Below are 25,256 nucleotides of genomic sequence, written 5' to 3'. Positions count from 1 at the left end.
TCAGCTCACTGCGGCTGCCCTGGAGAACCAGCCCTGACCCCAGGCATGGCCACAGGGGGTCCACCAGTTTTCTCTGTCTCTTTTCTTAGGCAATTACTTGCATATTCTTTTGGGCTAATGTTTCCCATGCTATCTGGAGGTGTTCAGGCCTACTTTGCTCACAGCTGTATCCTCTGCACCTTAAAAAGGATCTCACTCAGGGACCGGGTCAAACTATAAGGCCAAGTGTTTGTCCAGTGAACAGATAAACTCGAATCTTTTTCTGTGCTAGGCTCTCCTATTTCAAATTAGCATTTCAAGAATGCATAAGACCCCGGGTCTCAGATACTTCACACACAGCCTCTTGTTTCCATGGAGACAGTCAGAGCCTGAGAGCACAAGGACACTGGATCTATTCGACCAGCATCTGGAAGTGAAAGTGGGTGTGGTGGTGTGTGCCTGTTATCCCAGAACTTGGAGGCTGAGGCAGGAAGATTTGTTGTGCGTTTAAAACTATCTGAGGCTACATACTCAGTTCAAGGCCAGCTTGGACCACATGGTAAACTCCTGTCTTAAAAACAAACCCAACACACGCACCTCAAAACCAAAACAAGACAAACAAAACAAAACAAAACAAAACAACAACCCAGAATCGAGGAGTCAGACTACTGAGTCCTGGTCCAGAGCAGCTGGGAAAGAAGCTTCAGTGGCTGCCACTGGAGTCCCCACCCCCACCCCGGCTCCCCAAGCCTAAGCTTCCTTTCTAAATTTCCCCCAATATACCTAGATGGGGCACTGAGCTCTACTGTGTAGAGTCCTGCCCAGGAAAAGCCTGGAGGGAGAAAAAGAGCCTCATTAACTGAGCATAAGCTGTGTGCCAGGCTGCGTCATCCCTATACTGCATCACACAATGTAAGAAACAAACTCCCAGAGAGAAGTGTAAGGGCTGAGCTCAAACACTGACCCATCTCCTTCCTAGCCATGGGATGATGCCACGGACACACCATTCTCTAAGCTGTGGTCTCCAAATCTATAAAAGGGGATTGGCCGATAGACTGCTCGGCGTGACTCCTGGAACACAGGTCATATTGAGGGAATGGCAGCCCAAAAGAGAGATTCCCTCATCTGGTGAGGGTGGATAAGTAGTTTCCACCATGAGCAGAAATGTGATCCTTTTGGTACCTTGGTGAGTGGGTGGCCTTGAATATACAGTTGGAGCAAAGAGAGCTTGAAGACCAGGGACCATGCCAACCATGCCAACAGCACCCAGATGGTGGACGGCACACAGGCTGACGTCATAGTTTTGATCCTTCACTGCCTGCCTACCTCCAGGGACCCCACACTCATGTATTTCTTGGGTACAACAGTTCCTAAGTTAGAGATGGGAAATGCAGCACCCCAATGAGTGGCATTGCCAAGGAAACTGTCTTTGGAAGGCTCATTATTCTTCAGAAGATCCATGGAGATGAGGGGGACTCTCCTATTCTCCCTCTCTGCCAGGACATGGTGGGAGCCTCTACCTTGGTAGTCTCTATGTTGTTTGACGGTTGTCTGCCTTTCCCCCTAGACCATGGGCTAGGTTTTGTTCATCTTTGTTTCTTTCAGCGTATCTAGTAGACATGGAAGGACAATAACAGCTGAGGTGTGGCCTCTTTGTTCTCTGATTTATTTTTCTCTTTTAACTACTCGTTGGGCAAACCCTATGGCATGTGCACTCTATTCAGTCCTGGGCCAGGAGCACAGAAGTGAGACCCAGACTGTGCCTAGAGCAGCCCCAGACACACTAGAACACAATGTCACCATCAGTGAATGGGAGCCATGCCACCCCTGCCTTGCCTTAACCCTGAATGGCCTGTATCTCTTCAAACAGATTCTAAGTTCTCTCTAGGGTCAAAGACATCACTTTGCTAGGAAGTCTTTCCTCTTTGCTCCATGAGAGTGTATCCCCACACAACCAGAATACTGGTGCCTGGGGCCATCAGGCCTCCTGGTCTCTGCTGGCATCTTCCTGGTCCTAACTGCCTTTAGTGCTCTGGGGTGGGTATGCATCCCCGTGACACAGCCCACCTTGGAATCTCAGTGGTTCTGAGACCTGGAAGTAACGGGTGTTTGGCACTCTGGGGCCACCCTTCCAGGACCACCATCCTGCCTGCACCAGGAGAGGCAGCAGTCACGTCCTTACCCCAGCCTCTCTGGGTACCCACGCCCCACAGCTAAGAGCTCAGCAGCTCTCACCGGTCAGATTACTCTCCCTTACAGGTCTCAGGCAGCTCCCACCACTCAGGAACCAGAGCTCAGAACTGACAGCTAAGCCACAGGTATGACCTCCAAACAAAACACAACTCTTAGCTCTGAACTCACCCCTACCGACCAGTCTTCCTGCTCTCCTTGCCTGCCAGGCTAGGAGACCCTCCTCAGGGATGAAGACTCGGTTCTCGGCTGCCTACCCAGTGAGAGCATCTCTGACTCCCACTCTGTGCCCTCCTTCCTCCACAGCTGCTGCTCTCATCAGGCGGTAGCTGTCTCTAGACTGGGCCCTCTAAGGACATGGATGATGCTTACTGCTTCTCTCCCTCCCCTCTTTCCTTCCCCTAACATCTCACACATGCCTACTGAGTGTGTGTGGCCACTGAATATAATTGGGAAATAGGGAGGCATAGCCTAGGCTGGTACACGGTAGGGGCTGGCATCCTAAACGGGGAGCTAGGAAGTAATTTGCATTACATCAGATTCTAATGGCCATGTATATAGGACATGCACATTTTCCTAGCCTTGTTTGCCTCAGGATCTCCGGTCCTCTTCAACAGGGCTATCTAAGTTTAAGGGAACCTTTGATAGGATACAGCTTTTTGTTTTCTAGTGTACAGGCCCTGCAGCTTGGGATTGTTCTCTCTTGAACTCTCTAGAGGAGGAAAGGAGGCTCAGAAGGGGACTACCAGTTGCCCAGAGTTGCCCCAGACAGTACAAGCAAAGCACGACTCCATGGAGGAGCTCCCTCCTCTCTGCAAATACTGAGACCCAAGTACATCTGCTGCTCAGAACCAAGTTTGGTTTGCACTGCGGCTGACTAGCCCTGGCTGTCTTCCATGACTTCTGCAGGACTCAGGCTATGAGGCCTCAATTGCACCTTCTGAGAAATGCATCCTCTAGAACAGATCCCTAGGCAATGCCAGCTCAGCGCCCCTTCTCCTTAGCCCTTCCTGAATTTACCATGCCAGACTGTCCTGTCCCCAAGTTTACCTCCAGCATGCAACACACCCTAACAGAGAAAACAGTTCCAGAAAGCAGCAGCTTCCTAGCTCAAGGGCTAGCCTACCTGAGCACGGTAGCAGAAGGGACACCGGCGGGGCAGAGTTCACCCAAGGTGGCTCAACAGGTGGATGAGGAGCTGGAATCACAGGTAGGGAGGGGGAGGCTGCATCCACAAGGCTTACCTGTAGGAGAGTGAGCCCCACCCACAATTTGCCTACAGAATCCAGGGCCTCTGGTGAGAGGTTGCTATAGTCCCTGAGAAGGGGGCAGGGGAAGACTGCTTATAGTAGGGTGCAGGTGTTCTGGGACAGCAGGAGTCCTAGCTGCATCTAAGGGCTGGACCAAGAGTGAGTTTTGTAGCATCAACCACTGGCTTCAAATCTAGGCTCACACTCACAGACTGCTTGATTTTGTGGCTTAGTCACTGAGTTTTGATTCCTTTATCTGTAAAGAGCCTTATTGTGAGACCAAGTCGGGTGAAGTCAGTGCTTCCTTCCTTCCTGTGAGCTGGACCGACCCTGCAACTTAGAGAGCCCAGAGCCCGGGGCCAGGTTCCTGGTTCCCAGATTCTTCTAAGACTTGGGGGCTCTGTCTCTCCACGTGATCGTGGGCTTCTGAAGTCAGCTAAGTGGCTAAGTGGCCCTTTAAATGTATTTACTATTTATGCTTTTAAAAATCATTAAATATATTGTGTAGATTTGACCTAAGGATGAAATGAATTCCCAGTTGTATATATAAGAAGTATTATCAAAAGCATCTTTGGTTGTTTTTACTCCAAGAAGGCAAAGTCAAAGGCAGAATTGATTCTCTGAATGAGTTGCCAAGAACCTGGCAATCCTATTGACCCTTTTAAAAATATAGTTCACTGGACTGAGGCTGCCAGACAGAAATGGCTCAGCTCCTATCTAACTCTGTGCTCCTGGGAATTTGCAAATCGGTCTTTTTACATGCCCCCCTTCCCCCACCCCCAAAGCAAAAGGATAGCAGCAATCTTCAGCAATTCATCAAAGTCTGTTCTGGGTGTCCAGAGAGATTCCGTGTAAAAGGAATTCCGCGTAATTGCAAGACTGGGATCTGCACAGGTGATTTATAGAGGCGCTCAGAGAGGAGGGAGCCCATGAAGGCTGAAATGGGGGCGGGGCAGTGAGAGCCATCCTTAGCCAGCCTGGATCTCAGTCCTGCTGTAGAGAGAATGACTTCTCCTCCAGTGGCTGCTAGTGGCTGCAGCTAGGACACTGTGAACCAAGGAGGTGAGAGGGAGGGGATGGGAGAGAAGTGGTCTCTAGCAAAGCACTGGGAATTCAACTATTGCCAGAGGTGGTCCACCTCCCATCCACCTGCATCCATCTCTCACAAGAGCGCAGGGACCCATGACAGGAGCCCTTGCTATCAGCACTCTTCCCAGCCGCCACCTGCAAGCTCCAGCACCAAACAGATTCCTGGCTGCCCCAGTCTGCATTTCCTGAATTTGCATACCACATCGGTTTAGAGGGTGAGACAGTCTAGTATTATAGCAACAACTCTGGGGGTTTTAGACATCCTGAGACTCAGCCAAGGTCACACAGCTGGAACAGCAGAGTCTGGATTAGAGAACAGGGCTGCTGCCAGCTCAAATTCAGAGTGGGTGGTGGAAGGAGACGCCTCTTTGCTCTGCCAGGGATGAGAGGTCTCTGCTCTGAGCAGGGAAGGGGACGGGGCCACCGTTTAGGATTACTCTGAGCTGGGCGGTGGTGGAGCACACCTTTAATTCCAGCAGAGGCAAAGGCAGGTGGATCTCAGAGTTCGAGGCCAACCTGGTCTACAGAGTTAGTTTCAGGACAGTCAGGGCTACACAGAGAAACCTTGTCTCAAAAAGCAAAACAAAATAAAACAAAACAACCCAAACCAAACAAAAGATTACTTTGTATCTGAGAGCTTGTGATTTTCTGAATTGAAGACTGCTTAGGAGAGGTAGTAGCTACATCAAGTACAAAGGGATGCAGACCAAACCGAGGCTGGCTGTCACAGAGGCAGCTGACTCTGCTGTGTGGTTGACATGGAGAGTATGCCACAACCACTCCTTTCTTAGGAGCAGGGGAAGTTGTGAGGCAGAATAAAGGAGCCTTGTGGAGGCACCACGGTGAACATGGGCACACAGTGCTTATGGTCACTCACCCATTCACGCATTCAGGAGTCACTCAACACTTCAGAAGACATTCTCTGTGGTAGACATTGGGCCAGGAAGTAGATGACAGAAGGAGCTGACCCTTCCCCTGGAGGAGCATGATCCAGTTTTGGGGGGTGGGGAAGGCACACACATGTGAGCTGATGACACAGGACATGTGATGAGTTCCACGATGAAGACACACACACGGGGAACATCTTACCCAGCCTGGAAGGTGCAGGCAAGGCTTCCTGGAGCAGTCCCCTGAGCCGAGTCTTGAAGGATGAGTTAGCCGGGTGAGAAGCAGGAGAAGGGCATTCTGGGTAGGAGGGACAGCGTGGGGAAGGCATGGAGGTGAGAAGCAGCGTGGTGACTGAGAATAAGCTTCTGCAGGCCGTGGGAGCCGGAGCCGATGGTTTCAAGCAGGGGATGGCATGGTCAGACTTGCAAGGCCCCTGTGAGAGCCCTCCAGCAGCTTCAGCCCATAGCAGTGGCAATAATTTATTTTTCTATGCACTTGAAATTTCCTTGGCCCCAGGTAAGGTTCCTGAGACTCTATGTTGAAACAGCTGAGTATGGTCCCTAGTGGGCAAGTGACCAAGAGCCACTCACTCGAGGACAGAGACAGACATTTCAGCTCAACTCCAGTGTTCGGAATAAAAAGCACCAAGGAGTGGCCTCCACTCTCCAGTGTTCAGAGCATCCTCTGGATTCCATCACACAGTTGGTAACAGAAGACCTGGTCCAATTCTGATTTCCTCCCAGTTTGCACTGGATCCCAGTATCGAAGGGAGTGCTGGGCTTGCTCGCTGGAGGGCTTGTGACGGCCAGGCCACAGTGTACTTTTGCCTGCTTTGGGTGTAATTTTCCCTAAGGGTCTCACTTGTTTGGAACCTGATTCATTCCAGCCAGTCCTAAGCTTCCTGTCTTTCAAGCTGGGCCAAGCTGGCCAGAGCCTTCCCCTTGGAGCTACCCCTTTCTCATCTGAAAGCTGGGCAAATGCCTGCCTCGCTGTGCTCATAGACAGACTGCTCTGTAAGCAACTAAAGTAGAAATTGTTTGGACATTATTCAGTCCATGGACTCCAAAGAATCCAATAGCTGGAAATCTCTCAAGGCGGTTGTCTTTGGACTGTTTGACTCATTCAGCCTCTTGTATAACTAGTTTCTCAGTTAGCTTCATTTCTATCAATAAGGAAGTCATCACATACCACCCCAATACTACACAGTACTGAAACAATCTGCCTAGTGTCTGTGTCCCTTGCACTCTGGTGTCCCATCCACACTCTTACAGTCCTTCTTTCTAGAGAAGGGTACAAAGACTCCATCCAAGAGGCCGGTGAAGACCCAGCTTCCAGCTGCCGACCCCACAGTGTCTGAGGGCCCTTTCCATCTCAGCCAAACTCCTTGAGGAAATGCCTGAGGTGTTTAGCCTTGCTCTCCTGATGCTGCATGGCTGATGTAGGATGGCCTAAATGTTAGGGGGTACTGTGAGATGCTGGGGCAAGAATCTGGGGTACCTGCCAGACTGTGAAGTGTGGCCCGGGAAAGGGCATCTCTGTCACCGTGGTTCCAGCCACTGCCCAGGCTGTGCTGGGATAGGGTTTAGGGAGCAGCGGCCTGCTTTAAGTGCTTGATGGCCTACACGGTGCACCCTGAAACTTTGGATACCCGAGATGTGAGCATTTCAGCATTTGAGCAGTCCATGGCCTTGGAAACCACCATGAGGCACCACAAGGGTCCACACTTTTGTGAGATGGTAATGACCCTGGGTGGAACCGCACCAAAAATATATACACCTGAAGCAAGAATTGAAACTCACACCTAACTAGTTTGCAACAGTAAACTAGCAGGTAGTTCTAAAGCTACCTGCCTGGTTTAGTTGTCGGTTGTCTTAGGAATGTGATATGAGGCAGGGTTGTAGGTTCTTGTGCTGGGGCTCTGGGCCATGTCGGGAGCCACGGGTGTGCGGGCTTGGGTTGGGTCACCTGGGTGGTGCAGATGAAGCAGGCCAGGATGACCTGCTCTCTGGCCTCCTCCCTTGGACCTCCTCCTCTTGCCCTGGCCTGGTTCTTTCAGCATCTCTTCTTCCCTCACTCTTTGGGCTTATTCTTGGCGCTCTGATGTTCTGTAGTGTCCTTCTTTTCTCTCTTTCGCCTCTATCTGCACCTCTGATCTCTCCTGTCCTATCTCCCAATCCTAATTAGTCTCTGAAATGAAAACTAACACCTATCTATATCTTTATTTGTTGAGCATTTGTCCTGTATCCTGCCTCTTATAAAAATAACAGCTGGGTGCAAATGTCTTCCATTCATCTGGAAAACAAATATATAGTAATTTTCAAAATATTAATACTCTAGACTGATTTTTAACACTGCCTTCCCAAATGCTGGGGTAGGGCCAGCAATGGAAGTGCCGCCCTAGGGCTCTCAGGTAGAATGGGAAAGGACCTGTGGCTGTGGCATGGTAAAGCAAGAAGCATGATGGCAGGCATGCAGGGCATGGGTGCAACCTGGGTACGTGGAATGGATCCCCAGTTAGTAGCCGCCCACAATGGAACACAAGGCATTTCCGCCATGGAACTCTGCTCTCTCCTGCCCTTGCCACCCCCACCCTCAAGTGGACCCCCAGAACCTGAGCTCGTCGGGTTCATGGCCCCATCCACACCTTTGCTTGGGCACGTCCCTCTGTTTGGCATGCCTTGGGTAGGTTCCGTTCTGTTTACCCGATCATCACCTACCCATCTGCTGAGTCCTTTCTCATCCATGGAACCAGCTAGAACAGACTCCTCCTCCACGCCCACTGTGATCAGAGGTATGGTCTCAGTCTCCTGGCTTCCCTAGTGCCTAGCACAGAGCCTGGCATACAACAGTATCCAATAGACACATGTTGGAGAAACGACGAGATCAAAGTCTTTGTCTCCTGCTTTACTAGAAGGACAACAGAGTGAGCGCCCGAGGTTCTCGCCCTGAGGCTCTTCACCAACCCCACCCCTTTCCATCCCCGAATCTGCTCCCTTGCCTTGGCACCTGCCCTACACGCCCAGCACATGGATATCCTGCCACCCTTCTTAGTGCCCTCCAACAGGAAGCTTTTTCTTATTTCCCACCCCCACGGGAAAAACTGTTCTCCACTGAGCTTCCAAGTCCCCTGACTCACTGAATCCTTGTCTGAGCCACTCTCCTGGCCATTTTTTCATTCCCATGTCAGGCACATGCACAACACACTGAGTCAATCCTGGGTGCAACCTGTAGCATGACCATGGATTAAATGAGTAAGCTGCACCCCTGCATGAAAGGAGGCCAGGGCCAATGCAGCCGCCGCCTCTGCCACTGCCGCTGGCCACAGAAGGGAAGAGTTAGGCAGCAGCTTCTCACTGCAGTGAGGTGGTGGGTGGCTCAGGCAGTCACTGTTCCAGGGACACGGCATGAAAATTTTACACTACCTTGTTGGCCAGGGCGTCTCTGGGTCCATCTTCGCCTTTCCCAACATTTAGCTCTGACTGCTGGCAATTAGTACCTGAGAGGCAATCTAAAAGAGGCAAGCTGCATTATGGAGGCCCCGGGGGAAGCTGCAGGGCACAGCTCATCTTGTCCAGAGAGGCTCAGATGCCAAAAGCTGTTGCCTTTATACTACTCAGGCTGGGCCTCACCAAGGAAATACGATCAAGAAAGTGGTGTTTGTCTTTAGCGTTTATTTATAACTGGGGTCGGGGGGAACCCGTTGATTTGCTTTCTGAGCAGGCACAGACCACGAGACGTCACAATCAATTGGCTATACATGAATTTTTTTTTTTTTTTTTGCTTTTGTCATTCTTTTACTAACATCAGGAATGAAATAGCACCAAGAGAGGGGAGTACTACATGATCCATAGACAATCTGTGGTATGCAACAACACCCGGGCCACAAAATCCTAAGTAGACACTTCCTCTCTGCCTCGGTGTGACACAGCTTCTTCTGCTGTCTGGGTGCTGGGCAGAGAACGGGAAGCCGGGCATAGCTTCCGGGAGTTTTGCAGGCAGGACAAATTAAAGAAAAAAGTCTCCGTTCCAGCTCTCTTGCTCCGGGGTGAACAGAGAACAGAGGGAAATGTACGAAGTGAGGAACGGGCTTGGTCACCTGCAGAGAGGTGACACCAAACATTGCTTGAGGAACCACGGTCAGTTTTGTCCAGTACACTTGAGAGACAGAATAAGACCTGGAGAGCTTTGTTTGTAAACAGTAGAAATTAAAGGGCATTTCTTGTGAGTGGAGTGAAACATTCAAGAGCAAACGGTGTTCGTTAGGTGGGTGTGTGAAAAAGAGGGGGGGGGACCCTGACAGCCTGAGAAGAACATTATCCAGGTCACCTAAAGCCTCAGGCAGGACAGGGTAAGGAATTCAGCCCCTAAGGCTCTGGGGGCCCTTGTGGTAAGCTATGGCAAACTACAGTGCACACAACACCAATTCCACTCAGTCACAGCCCATGTGGGGTAGTCATGCAGCTCTGCCTGGATGTGTTGATATAGTGACCTGTCTGCTCACCAAGCCTGGTACAAGGTATGCAGAACATGAACACCGAATGAAGGATCCCTGTGCACTGTAAACTCTGACTTACTCGATCTATGAAACATATGTTTATTCTACAGGGAAATCAAAGTGTGGCTAACAGCAGATCCGACTGCCGCCGGGGATTGAGAGGAACACGCACCGGCCGCTACAGATGGAGCACTTGATAGAGTTCTCTGGTAAACGGTAAGGCTGGCTAACAGGTAGCCAGGAACAGTACTGAGCTCTAGGCATTTCTGAACAGGCCTGTGAAACCTGTGAGTTGTGGTAATGAGACTCATCATGTCTCCTCCCTTCTCTAGCCTGTCTCCTTCACAGTCCAGGCCCTGAGTCAGAAAAGACTCAGGCAGGCATCGGGCTATGCTGTAGACTTCATTTCTAGTCTGCTCTGCTGAAAACAAAGGCTTGCCCAGCGCTGATGCATTCATTTTCCAAACATGTCTCAAGCAGGCTCACAAGGTGCGCACGAAGTCTGCACGGAGAGACTGAGTTGGCTCTTTGGAGCTCCACCTTCCCAAACTGCAGGGACCTGAAGAGACCAAGGAGCCATCAGACCTGCCCTCTGAACCACTCACCACAGGAGAAAGCAACCTGGGGTGGCCCATCCCAACTATTCAGAACACTGAGGACTTCCAGGACAGGGGCAATCTCTATTGCACCAGGACATTTCTGGTGGATAGTTTGGGTTCCCTCATAAGTCAGGAGGGCAGGTTCCTTTCATAACCATTCCCTAATTCCTACAACACAACTCTAGGGGGCTTCGGCCCCACACAGGCGACACTGCAACACGGAGTACGTCAAGAGCTGTTTCTAAGCTTCGAAAGTCAAAGATGCTGGCTAAGCGCTTGGCAGGACTCGCTACACACACTGGCCACATGCTCAGCACATTGACCTTTCTGTGGAGCAGAGCAAGAGCTCGGTCGGGGCTGGAGGGTGCATCACCACCCTCGCCGTCATGCCTACACATTCCATCTGCACACCGAAGGAACAAAAAGTCACAATAAGTGTGCGCTGTGCCGTCTCACACCTGACCATTCTCTCTTAACTAGGTGTTGGGCGCATCAGCAGTATGCTAAGGGCAGAGAAAAGTGGGCTCCCATTGCTCAGAGCTCCTCCTACACCATCTACAGCATCCCAAATACTCACTCTCTGTCACTTCTCAGCCAGTGGCCTATTACTTGACACACTATTCAAAGCCCACCAATAGGCACAAAACACAGGCACACACTCCTAACAGAGGTTCCAGGAGAGGGTTTCTTCTAGGTAACAGACACAATTCCGTTTCACTGACAGTAAGGCCAAGGTTGGTTTCTTGTTCTTGTTGTCTTTAACATTTTCACAAGTTCTAAAAGCTGAAGCCCAAGCTGAACTGGGGCAGCATGCAAGCATCCAGTGAACGTGGGAAAGAACATTTGCCTAAGTCCAAAATGGCGAGAAGCAAACTGTGGGGGTGTTCAAGGGGAGGGTGCCCTGCAGCAGACACTTCCAAGTCCCACCAGGAGTTGGGCTAGGCAGTAACTATGACCTGACCCAACCCAGACCCACAGGAAAGGCACAGCCAGTGCACACTGCTTCCTGGCCTCCCAGCGGACCCTTGGCTAGATGCTGTGCCACCAGTAATAAGAGTCGGTGGCCTCAGACACATAATTTCTCCCATAAGAAACCAACTGCAGGGCTCCTGGGACCCTTGGAACCAAGGCAGATGGGAAGTCTCTAATTAGTTTTGTGGCCTTTTTTTGTTTGTTGGTTGGTTTAAATATAGGGGGTGGGGGAGGGGAGAGAAGGAAAGTGCGGTGACATTTACTCTTTCGCCTCAGCCAGTTTATTGTTCATCTCTTTGCTTTGCTCCTTGTCGTCGGGTTTGGTAGCACTGGGGCCTTCGGTGGTCTTTTTCTTGGCAGCCTGGCCCGACACCACCTGCTTGTCTTTGGCCTTCCTTGGGGGTTTATGGCTCGTTGAGGTCTTTTTTGGTTTGGAACTCTGAACACTAGGTTTCTCTACCTGTGTGGGAAGACAGACAGACAGAGCACACATATAGAAACACAGAAGAGAGGGAGTGGGAGAGGGGATTTAGAGAAAGACATTGCAGTATTAACAAAAGAGTCACAATAGTGGCTAGTGACGGAGCAGACAGGCAGGGCGAGGACAGGATCTCACAGTGTCTAGGCACCTGGCTTCTCTGGTCTGAATCCACAGGCAGCCTGTAGCAGCGCTCACCTGCCACGCACTGCCCACCCTGCCATTTCTCCTCGGTGAGCAAGGCCAGGTGGTTGGCGGGCTAGACAACGGTTACAGCATCTCTTGTCCCTTCTCCTTGGAATTATTATGTCTTATTCTGCCAGAGCATGTGGTTTGTTGCAAGTGAGTGAGGCCAAGCGGCTCTTTGAGCATCCCAGAGAGGAGATGCTCAGTCATCCAGGTTCTGGACGAAAGAGGCCAGGTAGGTATCCATAGGAATGAACTACAGTGGATCCCCGGGGTGGTAAGGACATTTTTTGGAACAACTCAGGTGTCAGGCAGGAAATGGGTACTACCAGCCACATGCTTATCTCTGGCTGGATCTTGCCTGCTTCCCCAAAGCAGCACCCAGTCTCCAGGCCTCACTCCTGGTTTTCCCTTTCGTTCTGAAGAGGGAGTCTTGCCTTCTCTTTCTCAGAGGACTCTGAGGCCACTGGCCTTGATGAGTTCATAGAGCAAACCCTGCTGTCCATCCCCGATCCCCCATCCCCTCTCCTTCCTCAGCTGGAACCTTCTTTCATTCAGTGCCAACATCTATCCTGGGACCTATTTCCTCTGTGGATGGACAGAGCTGATATTGGGCCTCCCAGGCTGGGCCATTCACTAGCTGAGGACCAGTGATCTCAGTGTGATTTGCTTGAAACTAGGGCGGCGGTTCCCGGGAACGTGAAACATTCGGTTAAAACTAGGTGCATCTCAGACAAACTAGGTCGGGAGGCTACCTTAGCTAAAAGCTGGTCCTGACACACAATGGAAATGTCAACTGAGTGCTACACTTGAGATCAAAAGGAGGGAGAGGCCACCCACTTAGGCTCTGGAGTTATTTTGCTCCTCAGACTTGTTCTGCTATTACACAAGTGGTATGTGCCCAGCCTCATCTGGCCTGACACGCAGCAAATGGCCTGTGAGGCTGCTTTGCTAGCTCTGTCCAGCCTGTCTCTCCTGTTAACCAACCTATACTGAGATGAAAATACCTTGGGCGGTGTTAGCATAGAAAAAGAAAATCTCAGATCTTCACTCAGAAACTGCTACATTGTAATAACTGCCTGGGGACGTTTCTTGTTCTCTACTTGACAGGCATGTTTTCTGTCACATATTGGACACTGTTGGATGGCACTGATCAGGGAAGGCTGAGTGAAGGTGAACGTAATTCAGAGCCTGGGAGGGAAAGGAAGGGTCCAGGGACTGGAGCGGGGTGGAGGGGCACAGCTGCAGGGCCATAGCTAGGCTGTGAAGAGGGCCAGGAAAGGGGCTGTAGCACCAGGGTGAGGCTTTTCATTTCTCAAATACAGAGTCAGATGTGCCAAATGTTAAGCCGCTTTCATGCAATCCTCCCTTCTAGTGTGCCCTTGGACCTTACCAGGACCTGACCTGTTGGAGATGCCCCTGGGCCTGTGTGGCTCATCAGGAGCTCCTGGGGACTAGCCGGAGCCCCGTGTCCTGCTTCCTCGGGACTGACTGTGCAGTAAGAGCTGCCTTACCTTCGGGGATTCCTTGAAAGGCTCACTGTAGAGGCTCCGTATTCTTCTGCGATCCATGGCCTTATTGTCCGCTGCACTGGGCTTATTGGCCTCCCCTTTGAACTGGGCGCTGTAGCTGGTCTCATGAACCATCTTGTCATCTGGGGGCTTGTACTGGGGCTTGGCTTTGATGGGTTTCACAGGCTTGATGTCTGTCCATGCTCTGAATTCATTCCTATGATTCAAAGAAAAAAATCAGTGATGAAAACTATCATACAGCAGAGAAACGTCCCCACCCCAGCTACACCCCGAGCCGGCTCTTGACACATGCTGTGGCGCTGACTGAGGTGTGACTGGGAGTGAGCACCCCAGAGCCCAACAGTTTTTTTGTGTTGTTTTGTTTTGTTTTTCTCTTAGAGTTGGCCCAGGTCTGGGGATGGCAGTGGAGATCTCAGAGAAAGAGCTCAGGGTCCTTTCCAGGCCTAGACTTGGGGGATCCAGAACGACTGCTCTCACCTTCAAGTCTTGTGTGCCAGGCTCTAAAAGGAGACTGAGACACCCGGCCCCATCCGTGCTTTGGGAGCTCAACATGAGGTGCCTGTCCATGCAAGGCTAAAGACTTAAACTTGTTGAGACAGGCAGACTGCAGCCTTGCATTAAGTTCCCAGCCCCACTTGCCATCTTTTGTGTGATGGTGATCAGCTTGGGGCCCTGGATACTGGAGGCAGGAGCTCTCTCGATGACCTCCAGCCTCCAGTCTTTCTTTCCCTACTTTTTACATGCAAAGAACTTTTGCTGTCCAAATCTTCAGGGTGACCCCTCCCTTGCTTGTTTCTATGTCGTCAGAACCTAACAACCAGGTCCCTTTAGATGGGAATCCCTGTGACATGTCTTAGTACACAGCATGTCCCCCTGCATCATTTGGACATCATAGCTTGTGTTGGCTCTGCGTGTGTGTGTGTGTGTGTAAGTGGCTATTATCCTGTCCCTTATGTGACTCCCATCTGCTGCCCCACCCCCACCCGTGTTTCTACTCACAGCAGCCTCTCTTGTGGTCCCACCCAGCTGAGCTGTGGTTCTAAGGTATTGAACCTAAGGCCTCACAAGTGCTATGCGAGTGCTCTCTGTCTCCTGACAGCCTTCTTCTTACTTTTTACCTCATTACGGTTGCCCAAGATTTGAGCTTACTGTTGCTCAAGCTGGCTGTGAACTTCCCTGCCTCTGCCCCCTCAATAGCTGGGTAGCAGGATCCTGCCTGCACCACTGGCCTGGCTATGTGGCTATTTATTATTATTATTATTTCTTTTATCTTTTCTCTCTCCCTCCCTCCCTCCCTCTCTCTCTTTCTCTCTCTTCCTTCCTTCCTTCCTTCCTTCCTTCCTTCCTTCCTTCCTTCCTTCCTTCTTTCCTTCCTTCCTTCCTCTGAGTTTCTCTTCACAGCCCTGGTGTGGAGATAACCCAGCCAGTAGAGTGTTTGCCTTGCAAGTACCAGGGCCTGAGTTGGATCTCCAGAATCCCTGTTAAAGCAAGCAAGCCAACATTCTAGGCATGGTAGAGTGCTTGTCACCCCATGCTGGGGATGCTGAGAAGGGTGGATCCATTGGGTTTGCTGGCCAGCTAGCCTGGTCTATTTGATGAGTTCCAGGCCAGTGAAAGATGGCACCAGAGGAACCATGCTTGAGGGTGTCCTGTGATCTCCACAAGTACATCCATGCAAAAAAATAAAAACAAAAACAAGATGGCAAAGCTTCCTGCCCAGCCAAGTTGACAAAGACACTCTGTGTTGGTCCAACTCAGAGATAGCAGAGGCAGTGCCACACAGCTGTCACAGGTACGCTCAATGCCTTCAAGTCAAGCTCAGCCACAGACACTGCAGCTGAGCCCGAGCCCCGGCAGAGAGGTGGGTCTTAGAAGCAATCCATAGGCTTGGTGTGGTGGCATAAGCCTTTAATTTCAGCAGTCTGGAGGAAGAGGTGGGGAGATCCTTGTGAATTCCAGGCCAAGCTGGTCTACACAGTGAGGTCAAGGACAGCTAAAGCCACACCATGAGACCTTGTCTCAGAAGAAGAGGAGAAGGAGAAGGCATCTCAGCTCTAGTCCTCTGGCCATTTGGGGTGGATTGTCTTATTACAGGCCCCATGTGAAGGCTAAGAGGCAGAATATGGGGTCCTGTTGGAATCACAAAACCACTGGTGGATAATTAGATAATAAATATATTTGGTTTTCATTAGAGGTATTTATTTCAAGAGAAGTTATCTCAGCTGCTCTGTATCCCAGGCATGAGTGCAGCTTCCACCTCCCAGCCTTTACGGGAGATGTAAGCGATTGTAGACAATCAGATACGTGTCCAGCTATTGCTATATCTCTGACCTCTGCAAGTCAATATTCTGGTTCCCCGGGGTAGGCAGAATCAGGACAGCAGCCTCCAGGACCGGGCTTACTGCTTGCTGAGTGCACTTCAAGTCAGATTGCACAAAGCAGCAATCAGTGAACGTCTGATGAACTGAGCCTCCGATATTGAGCCCACTGTAAACAGATGTTCGTTCACTCAGTAAAGCCCTGTCCCACTTAAGGACATTTGGTGGTAGAGACCTAGGGTGGGTTCTGAAAGAGCAATTACAGAGGGGCAGACCACAGACAGCTGTGAGAACCCTGACACTGCTGAGCTGGGTCCCAAAAGAGGGAGGAGGGGGAAGCAGGCTGGAGCACGGGGACAGGGTGTGGCCTCGCAAAGGGAAAATTGTGAAGGAAGAGGGTAGAAGCCGTTGTTTCCAATTTAAAAAGAACTGGCATTTATGAGTAACAATCAAACAGAATTGTTTGAGAAACAAGTCTTACTGTGTGAGGAAGAGTGACTTGTTCCTTACAATGGCAGGGACTTAGAATAACGGATTGCTGCCAATTACTGCCGTGTAAAAATTTCATTTCTCTTCCCACGGGCCCCAGATTTATTTATTATGTATCTAAATCCTTGGGAAATCAAATTTTGTCCCCTAGCCTCCACACAATAAAAATTTCAACATCTCCCAGTAGCGTTGTGCAAGAAGAAGACCGCACTTAACTCGTAATGGTCCCAAATCTTCCTGCAGATTTTCATAAGTAATGTATGTTGCCATGGAAACATACCATGTCTCTGTTCAAAAGGCTTGTCTGCGTTTGCTATATTAACATGGCCTCCACGGAGGGAAGGAGGCTGGGTCATGAACCCCGGCACAGGCAGGCAGTGAGCACTGTCAGCTGCTAAGCTCTTGTCAGGGCTGGTTAGAGGCAGGAGGATGTGTAGATTAAAAGAAACGGAACAGCCCTGGTCCCAGTGTTAGAGCAGCTTAGGGAGCCTTTGTTCTTGTGGAGGGAATGGAAGACTGAGTCCCGCAGACACAGCAAGGTCAGAGCGCAGCTTTCAGGCTGGGCAACAGGCTTGCAAGCACCTCTCAAAGCTTTTGTGTGAAAAGCAGAAGGGGTATCCACGCTGAGAATGTAGGGCTCTGGTCGCAAAGGAGTTTTCCTATCCATTAAGATCTAACAAACTCATTACACTATATGAATAGACTGTTATAATCATATTCTAAACAAGGAAAGAATTCCCCCTCTTCCTCTCCCCTCTCCCTCTCCCCTCTCCCTCTCCCCCTCTCTCCCTCTCTCCCTCTCTCTCCCTCTCCCTCTCCCTCTCTCTCTTTCAAAACTGTATTTCATCCATGGAAGGAAGACATGTGTCACAGCTGGGGATGACAGGTGTCAAGGCACCAGTGCCCTCATTAAGGAAGTGACATTCTGCACTAGCTGCCCAGTGTCCCCTGGTAGTCTGGCTGCATGCAGCTCAGAGGCCCCTGCACACCTGGGAAAGGGTTCTGAAACAAAGAGAGCCCATGTGCGCAGCACAGATAGAGTCATGAGGACAGGTAGCTGAGAATAGAAACCAGGAATCAGTTTCCTTCCCCGGGGGTCTGATAAAAAGCTAGTAGAAGAATGGAATGTAAGGAGGCTGTTGGAGATCACATGGGTGTGCAAAGCCCAGTATGCCCACATGCTGCACTAATAAAAAGCGACAGCAGCAGCTGAGGGGAAACCCAAAGGACTGTTATAAACAGATTCAATATTGTTACGACAGCAATTACCTAGAAATTGGTCTATGGATCAAAGCAACCATCAACTATCCTAGCAGAGCTCCTCATAGAAATGGAAAGCTGATGTGTGTGTGTGTGTGTAAATAAAGAAATTGATGAAACAGTTTTGAGGGTTTTGGGCGCCCGATTTCAAAACTTAGAATGCTATGGTAACCAAAGGCATTGTCCACATGAGGACAGGCTCCCGGGCACATGAATGGGAAGGGGAAGGAGAGAGCAGACGTGGGTCATGGCAGACTCACACTGGCTTGTGGAGCAGACAGAATCTCAGGGATGGTAACTTGTAGCCTCAGCCACCGAGGCTAGTCACACAGGAAAGCGGCCAACACTACCCACAGGTCCCCTCCTTTGTTCCAAGAAGTGTTTGTTAATCATTTCCCAGGAAACCGCTGGCTTATAGATGTGGTTTACAGACGTGGTTAGTTTACTCTGGGCAGATGTGCTAAAGCAGCTCACAGAGAGGATAAAGGTCTCAACAACACTGGGAACGATGGAGAGCCGAATGAAAAGGATCTCTGTTGCTTATTCATGGCATAGACAAGAATGAATTAGATTCATGGATTATAAACCTAAAACAACAAAACTCCAAAAACCCAAAACCCTCAAAATCATAAACCTCTAAGAAAAACAAACAAACAAACCAGAATATCTGTGTGACCTCAGAGTAGGCAAATATGTCTTGGGTAGGGAGGACTAAAACACACACACACACACACACACACACACACACACACACACACACACAGGTGGGAGAGAAAGGTAAATTTAGATGATCACAATTAAGCACTTTTAAAAGCTCGGCGTGAGGGCTGGGGGGGGAGGGCTTAGCTGTAGGCGTGAGGGCTGGGGGGGGGAGGGCTTAGCTGTAGGTATGAGGGCTGGAGGGGGGGAGGGCTCAGCTGCTGAGAACACTTGTTGCAACTCCAGCCACCCATATGGTGGCTCACGACCACCCATGGCTCCAGTTCCAGGGGATCCAATGAGCATGTACAGGTGCATGCAGGCAAAACATTCATACATATAAAATAAAAATAAATCTTTAAAAAGGCCAGGTGTGATAATAGCCAAACCCTGTGATTCTAGTACGCAGAGACCGAGACATGAGCGAATCGGATCAACCTGAACACCACAGTAAGACTCAAAAACAGAACAAGAAGTAAACCAAACAAAGACCTCAGATAAGGAACTGATGAGATAATGAATGTTAAGTGTTTTAGTTTCCAAGATACCATGAGGAAAATGAAAGACAATATCTGGTGAAGAGCTACACACAGAATACATAAAGGTCTCTTTGAACTCACTAAGGCAAGCAACCCAATTTCAAAACAGGAGAGCCGGGGACACTTCACTAGAGAAGGGATACACCAGCTCATAAGAGATTCTCAGTGCTAGAATAGTTACGAAAATACAAATTAATGCCACAGTGTGACACCAGTTGACACTCTAACACAACACGGCTGTAAAGAGGAACACAGGTGATCCCGACTGCTATGGAGGACGTGAGACGACTAGACCTCGAGTACGTTTCTGAGGAAAATGCACAATGGGCCACCACATCAGAAAAAGTTTTGTTTTTCAAGTTGAGCACACATGTAACATATGACCTAGGATGCTACTCCTAAGCTGAAAAAAAAAAAAAAGCCAAACGTACATGTGCAAACAACTTGTACATGAGTGTTGGTGACATTATTCATAGCAGTCCAAAAGCCAGAAACAGCTCACAAGTCCAACTAACAAGTGAAAACACAAACAGCTCTCTGCACACAACTGCTCAGCAGCTAACAGAGACGACTCTTACAGATACCAGGCCGATTGAGGGGCTAAGGAGATGGCAACGTGTGCCTGTTCCAGCACCAGGGAAGTGGAGGCAAGAAGATCCTTGGGGCTGAGGGCTTGCTGTCCCACCACTATAGCCAAATGGAGGACTCTACCATGTTCAGTGTGAGACCCTGTCTCAGAAACGATAGAGACAGAGCATTTGACCTATACACATGCACATACAACATGTACATGCACACAGGTGTTTGCACATACCACACACACAGCATGCACAAGCACAGATGTGCTTGCACACATTACACACATATTTATACTGTGTATGCATGTATACATGCACTTACACACATACACACACCATGCATGCACATACAAATGTGTAAATACAATAAATAAAAGAAAACCAACAGAAGATAGTACATGCTATATAATTCCATTTGTATTAAATTTCTAGAAAGACAAATCATAGAGACGGGAAGAGCAGTGGTTGCTTTGGTGTGAAGTGATGGGGAGGTGGCTGTCTTTTGGACTCAGTTGCATATGTTCACCAAATTTCATCAAAATAGTCACAAGAGGCTGGGGAGATGGCTCTGTGATTCAGAGTGCTTGCTACTTTTGCAGAGGACTGGGTTTGGGTCCCAGAACCTACATCAGATGGTTCACTCACAACTGCATGTGACTCCATTTCCAGTGGCCTCCATAGAGATCTGCAGACATGCAGACAAGCAGGCACACATCTTTTTAAAAAAACACATGACAGAGGGTGAATGATTTTATGCTTTGATAAAGCTATTTTAAAATCCAGTTGAGCCAGGTGGTGATGTCACACACCTTTAATCCAGACAGAAGCAGAGAGGCAGAGAGGCAGAGAGGCAGAGAGGCAGAGAGGCAGAGAGGCAGAGAGGCAGAGAGGCAGAGAGGCAGAGAGGCAGAGAGGCAGAGAGGCAGAGAGGCAGAGAGGCAGAGAGGCAGAGAGGCAGAGAGGCAGAGAGGCAGAGACAGGTGGGTCTCTGAATTGGAGGCCAGCCTGGTCTACAGAGTGAGTTCCAGGACAGACAGGGCTACACAGAGAAACCCTGTCTCAAAACAACAACAACAACAACAAACAACAAACAACAACAACAAACAACAACAACATCCTTCTTGACCCCGGAATGGCATCAATATTTATTTATGATTTTCTTCGCCCATGTTTGCATTTCATTTGCAGCTAAGTCTTTAAGCTACAAGGAATCATCCCTGCACTTAGTAGACTGACAAAGAGGACGAAGCCTATCAATGCCCACTGCTGGGCGGAGGTGGGAGACACCAGAGCACCATGGGGGCTGTGGAGAGCACAGGGGTGTTGGTGCATCCAGCTGATTATTGACTACTTGTTCAGTGTGTGAATTAATGAGCAGAGCCTTTCACATTCTTATCCCTTGGGCTGGCAATTCCAACTTAGGAATTCATCATTAAGAAACACCTGTGTGCCGGGCAGTGGTGGCGCACACCTTTAATCCCAGCACTTGGGAGGCAGAGGCAGGCGGATTTCTGAGTTCGAGGCCAGCCTGGTCTACAGAGTGAGTTCCAGGACAGCCAATTTGGTTATCTAGGCTGCACACAGTGGGTTCTTTAGGCAGGTTTAATGTGGGAGGGAATTGAAGATTGTTAGGAAATTCATGACACTGGAAGACGCTGCGAAAGCACTCCCGGTCTTTCAAAAGATGGACTCCACCCTGCAGGAAGTGAGGCGCAGGGTATGAGAGGGTGCGTAAGAAAAACTGCCACCCTGAACAGGGGGTGCCTCAGAGCCTCCCCGTCAATCTTCAGCTATCTGTTGGGCTGTCTTCTGAAGAGGGATTTTACATCTGTTACTGGTTCACAGGAATGCACTATCTGAGGCAAGCTGCTAGACGTCTCTGGTGCGGAGTGCTTGTCTCAAGGATGTTAGGTTACACAGGAACGTAGGTGATAAATGACTGTTTAAAGGGTGAGGATAGCCCATCATTATGCAGCTTTGAACCTGCAACAGTTGAATGTCCACAATCATCACAGTTTAAAACATCTCTGGATGTTAATGCAGGAGTGGCTCCCAGCTCTCCTCCCTGCCCACCCACCCCCATCCCCCACCAGGGCCTTTAGTTCATTCTTCTCTCTGATGGCTGAGCACCACATTTTGTGTAGCAGAGGTTGAACACTGTGCCCCAGTGGTAAGAACTGTCATTCTAGATACAGATGAAGTTGAAAAGGCATTTATTATTGCCACAGTAGGCAGGATGTGGGAGGGTCTGAAGAAATAATCCAGCCTTACCAGATAAAGCAAGGTGCCTTTCTACAAGGCGTCTGAGGAAAGAAGTCCTGTATCAGGAGGAAGCAGGATTAGTTATTACCTTTCCTATACTATATGACCAAGGCAAGGGAATAGGACATACATGATTTAAGCTCTGTGAAAGCGGTGACTCTGTGGACAGGAGAGTAGAGCTTGGTAGTCAAATACTCAGGCTGCCTCTGATCCCCAGGTAGCAGGGGCCTGGTGGGGTCTTCTTACCCCATTTGCAGTTCTCTTTAGGTCCTGGCTACCCTGGGGTGGGGCGGGGTGGTAGCAGCAGCTGTGTTCTCTAACAGAAATGTGAAACTAGTTTTTTCAGACCATAAAATATAGAGGTGTTTCTTCTTGGGTCTGGAGAGAGGGCTCAGTAGCTAAGGCCACTTGCTGCTCTTGCAGAGGACCTCTTGTGGGTTCCATTCCCAGCACCCACAGCCGTAAGTAACTCCAGTTCTTGGACCCCATCAAAGAACCACAGCAGAAAGCTGAGTCACTTGCCTAGGCCAATCTAGTGAGTGTGGCTTCACATAACTTACAGCCTCGTTGACTGCCTTGCTCCCTCTCCACACCAGGAGGATGGGTGGCTCACACCCCGACTCCAGCACTCCCCAGTGTAGCCCTTCAGGTTGGAGGTTCCTTCTCTATCAGAAGTACAGATCTTCAGCAAGGCCCCAATCAGGCGTTGGAACTCAGGTCTGTCCAACTGCACAACCCAAGCTCAAAAGCTGCCTGCAGAAGCCTCAGGCACTCACTCAGTGTGTATCTGTAGAGCCTGTCATTGCCTTGAATTTGTTCTTTCTTTTCCTACTGAGGAAACTTGTCTTCATGGATCACAGAAAGAAGCAGAAAGAGACTAAAAACACAAGCCAGTATGAACAACGGGCACCACCGGAGAAGGGCCACATTATCACCTGCTCGCCGGTTCACCCAACATGTGATGGACACATGCTTTGCATGTAGCATTCCGCTGCTATTTTAAGCATGCTCCTAGCCCTTCTGGCAGATGTATACACACCAAGGAAGCACGTCAGCATCACAGAAAGACACAAACTGACCTTTGACTCACTCATCACTGAGCAGGCTGTGAGCCTCTTGGAACACAAAGACAGAGATGTCCAAGAGGGCACTGAGATCAAGGGCTGTGGGAGCTCCAGGGCCTCACAGAGGAATGTAAAGGTGGTTATGGAGGAGGGCTAGGGAGACACTGCCCCCACGTGTCCCCTGACCCACTCCTCTGCTCCTGCTGCTTTTCCCAGGAAGGCCTTGCCCACAGCCTTGCCAAGACAGCTGTCCCTTTGAGCTCCCTCAGGCTGACAGAGCACAGAGGCAGAGACAGTCATGTCCTGAGCCATCAGTTGGTCAAACAAAGCCAAAGAATAGCTAGTTTTTCAGGAAATGATGAACAGTTGACAAAACCTCCTTTATGCCAGTACCCTGCACTCTCAGCCACCAGCTGTGCAAGTCCTCAGACTGGTGACCTGTGACAGGAGAGGGAGAGGGAGAGGAGAGGGGGATGCTGGGGCTTAGAGCAGCCAGATGCTTCACACAAGCAGGCATGTACCCTCCACATCCACGACAACGTTGTCAGTCAGACACTATCTCATTAATAACTGAGAAACCACACCTCAGATAGAAAACAGATTTGCTCAGTTAGTAAACCAGGAGACCAAGAAATCAAATTTAAAAGTGAATAACATTTTCTTGTTCTTTTACATTAATCGTTCTGTATAGAGGAAAGAAATCCAAACACAGACAGAATACCCTAACAACAGCCCTCTTGGGCTTGCAAACCAAAACAGTTCACATCTTGTTTCTCTCAACAAAATAAATAGTGAGAAAACATACAATCTCAGCATCAAAGCAGGCAATTACGAGGGTAGAGATAACCTGGGCTACATAGCAAGTCCTTTTGTCTCAGAAAACCGACAACATTCAGAAATGGAGGTTTAGCTCAGTGGTATGGCGCTTGCCTAGTGTGGGTGAGGCCCTGGGTTCAGTCTTCACTGTGGCGAAGTAAATAAGATAAAGAACATAACTAAAATCATATTTGCAAAGTATGCTATAGAAAAGAGGCCTGCTTTGGGCGACAGTGGAAGAGATGTTCTATCTGCCTAAACACTCTGGTAAGGTCACGTGGTAAGGACCACGGCCAGGCTCCCAGCCAGATGGCTGGCTGTCCGGAGTCACTCACTAGCAGGACCGTTGCCTTCCACTCTTGGCCCCTGTACCTTAGCCATACCCTCTCACGTCTCTGGCCTTTGATGATATATGTCATTTCCTCCCTCTGGAATGGTCACTCACTTCCCATTCTCTTTTCAAACCCACTCAAATGTGATTTCCTTTTTTTTTTTTTTTAAATGATTACATATTTAAAAAAATTTGGTGTGTGTGCATGCACACACAAGTGCCACAGGGAACAAGTGGAGGTCGGAGGACAACTTGCAGGAGTCGGTTCTCTTCTTCCACCATGGGAGTCTTTGGGGTCAAAGTCAGGTGACCAGGGTTGGTGACAAGCTCTCTTAGCGGCTGAGGCACCCTGCTGGCTCTCAAATGTGAATTCTGTGGTGAGTCCACTCAAGCTGCCACCCCCCACCCCCTCACACAAACTGCCTTAGATGCCTTCAGACAAACCGGTGTCCTCTAGATGGGAGGCCTTCGAGCATAGGAGCACTACTGATCCCCAGACCTTGCCCAGGGCCAGTGCAGAGCTCGGAGAGAAGGTAGCTGTGTAAACACGTGGGTGAGAGATGCCCAGAGTGACAGTGCTCATTCACAGTGAAACAGTCAACGGGAGGCCAGTGGGGTGGCTGCTGGGGGGATGAAATCACCAGAGTCGGGGGCCTGGCTCAACAGGACCTCAGGCTAGAGGAGTGACGGGTGTGGCCTGGGAGGTGCTTGGGTTGAGTGACTCAGGCACTTGGGCACAGTGAGACACTAGGGAGAGGGAATGACTCAGGCTGCTGAGAGAGACACAGCTACTTGTCCTGGGCCTTGGAAACCCTGGCGCCGTGCCAGTTCCTGGCATGAGAGACAGGAGCTGGAAATCCTGTGAGGGCCAAGGCAGAGAGGCAAACGGTTTGGGTCATGTGGTATGGCTTCTGCCATAGCCCGGAGAAACAAAGGAGGCCCAGTTGAGAGCGCAACCCCAGCTATGGGCACTGGACGAAGAATCACCGTGACAGGACAGGAAAAAATTGTAACAGGGTGAATGCACGTCTACCATCTTTTTTGTTTTATTTTGTTTTGGTTGTTTGTTTCTGAGACTGGTTCTCTCTATGTAGGCCTGGCTGTCTTGGAATTCAGTATGTAGACCTTGAACTCACAGAGATGTCCTGCCCCTGCCTCTGCCTCTCTGCCTCTCTGCCTCTCTGCCTCTCTGCCTCTCTGCCTCTCTGCCTCTCTGCCTCTCTGCCTCTCTGCCTCTCTGCC

General features: G+C 49.9%; 1 protein-coding gene across 2 annotated transcripts in view; it reads right to left on the bottom strand.

Annotated features, from left to right (window-relative positions):
* Map6 (microtubule associated protein 6) overlaps positions 1 to 25,256 on the bottom strand; it is a 65,867-nt gene that overhangs the window by 7,377 nt on the left and 33,234 nt on the right. Inside the window, exons 2-3 of one of the 2 annotated variants that reach the window (XM_021168872.2) lie at positions 13,641 to 13,854; positions 11,726 to 11,922 (exon numbers count right to left, since the gene is read on the bottom strand). In XM_021168872.2, the coding sequence (XP_021024531.1) occupies positions 11,726 to 11,922; positions 13,641 to 13,854 (411 nt within the window). The remainder of the gene's footprint in view (positions 1 to 11,725; positions 11,923 to 13,640; positions 13,855 to 25,256) is intronic. The other variant, XM_029479034.1, reaches the window with a different exon arrangement.

The sequence above is a fragment of the Mus caroli genome, chromosome 7 (assembly GCF_900094665.2).
Source record: "Mus caroli chromosome 7, CAROLI_EIJ_v1.1, whole genome shotgun sequence".
Lineage (NCBI taxonomy): Eukaryota > Metazoa > Chordata > Mammalia > Rodentia > Muridae > Mus > Mus caroli.
Note: the sequence above shows the minus strand (reverse complement) of the source record. Positions and strands in the feature narration are given on the sequence as shown.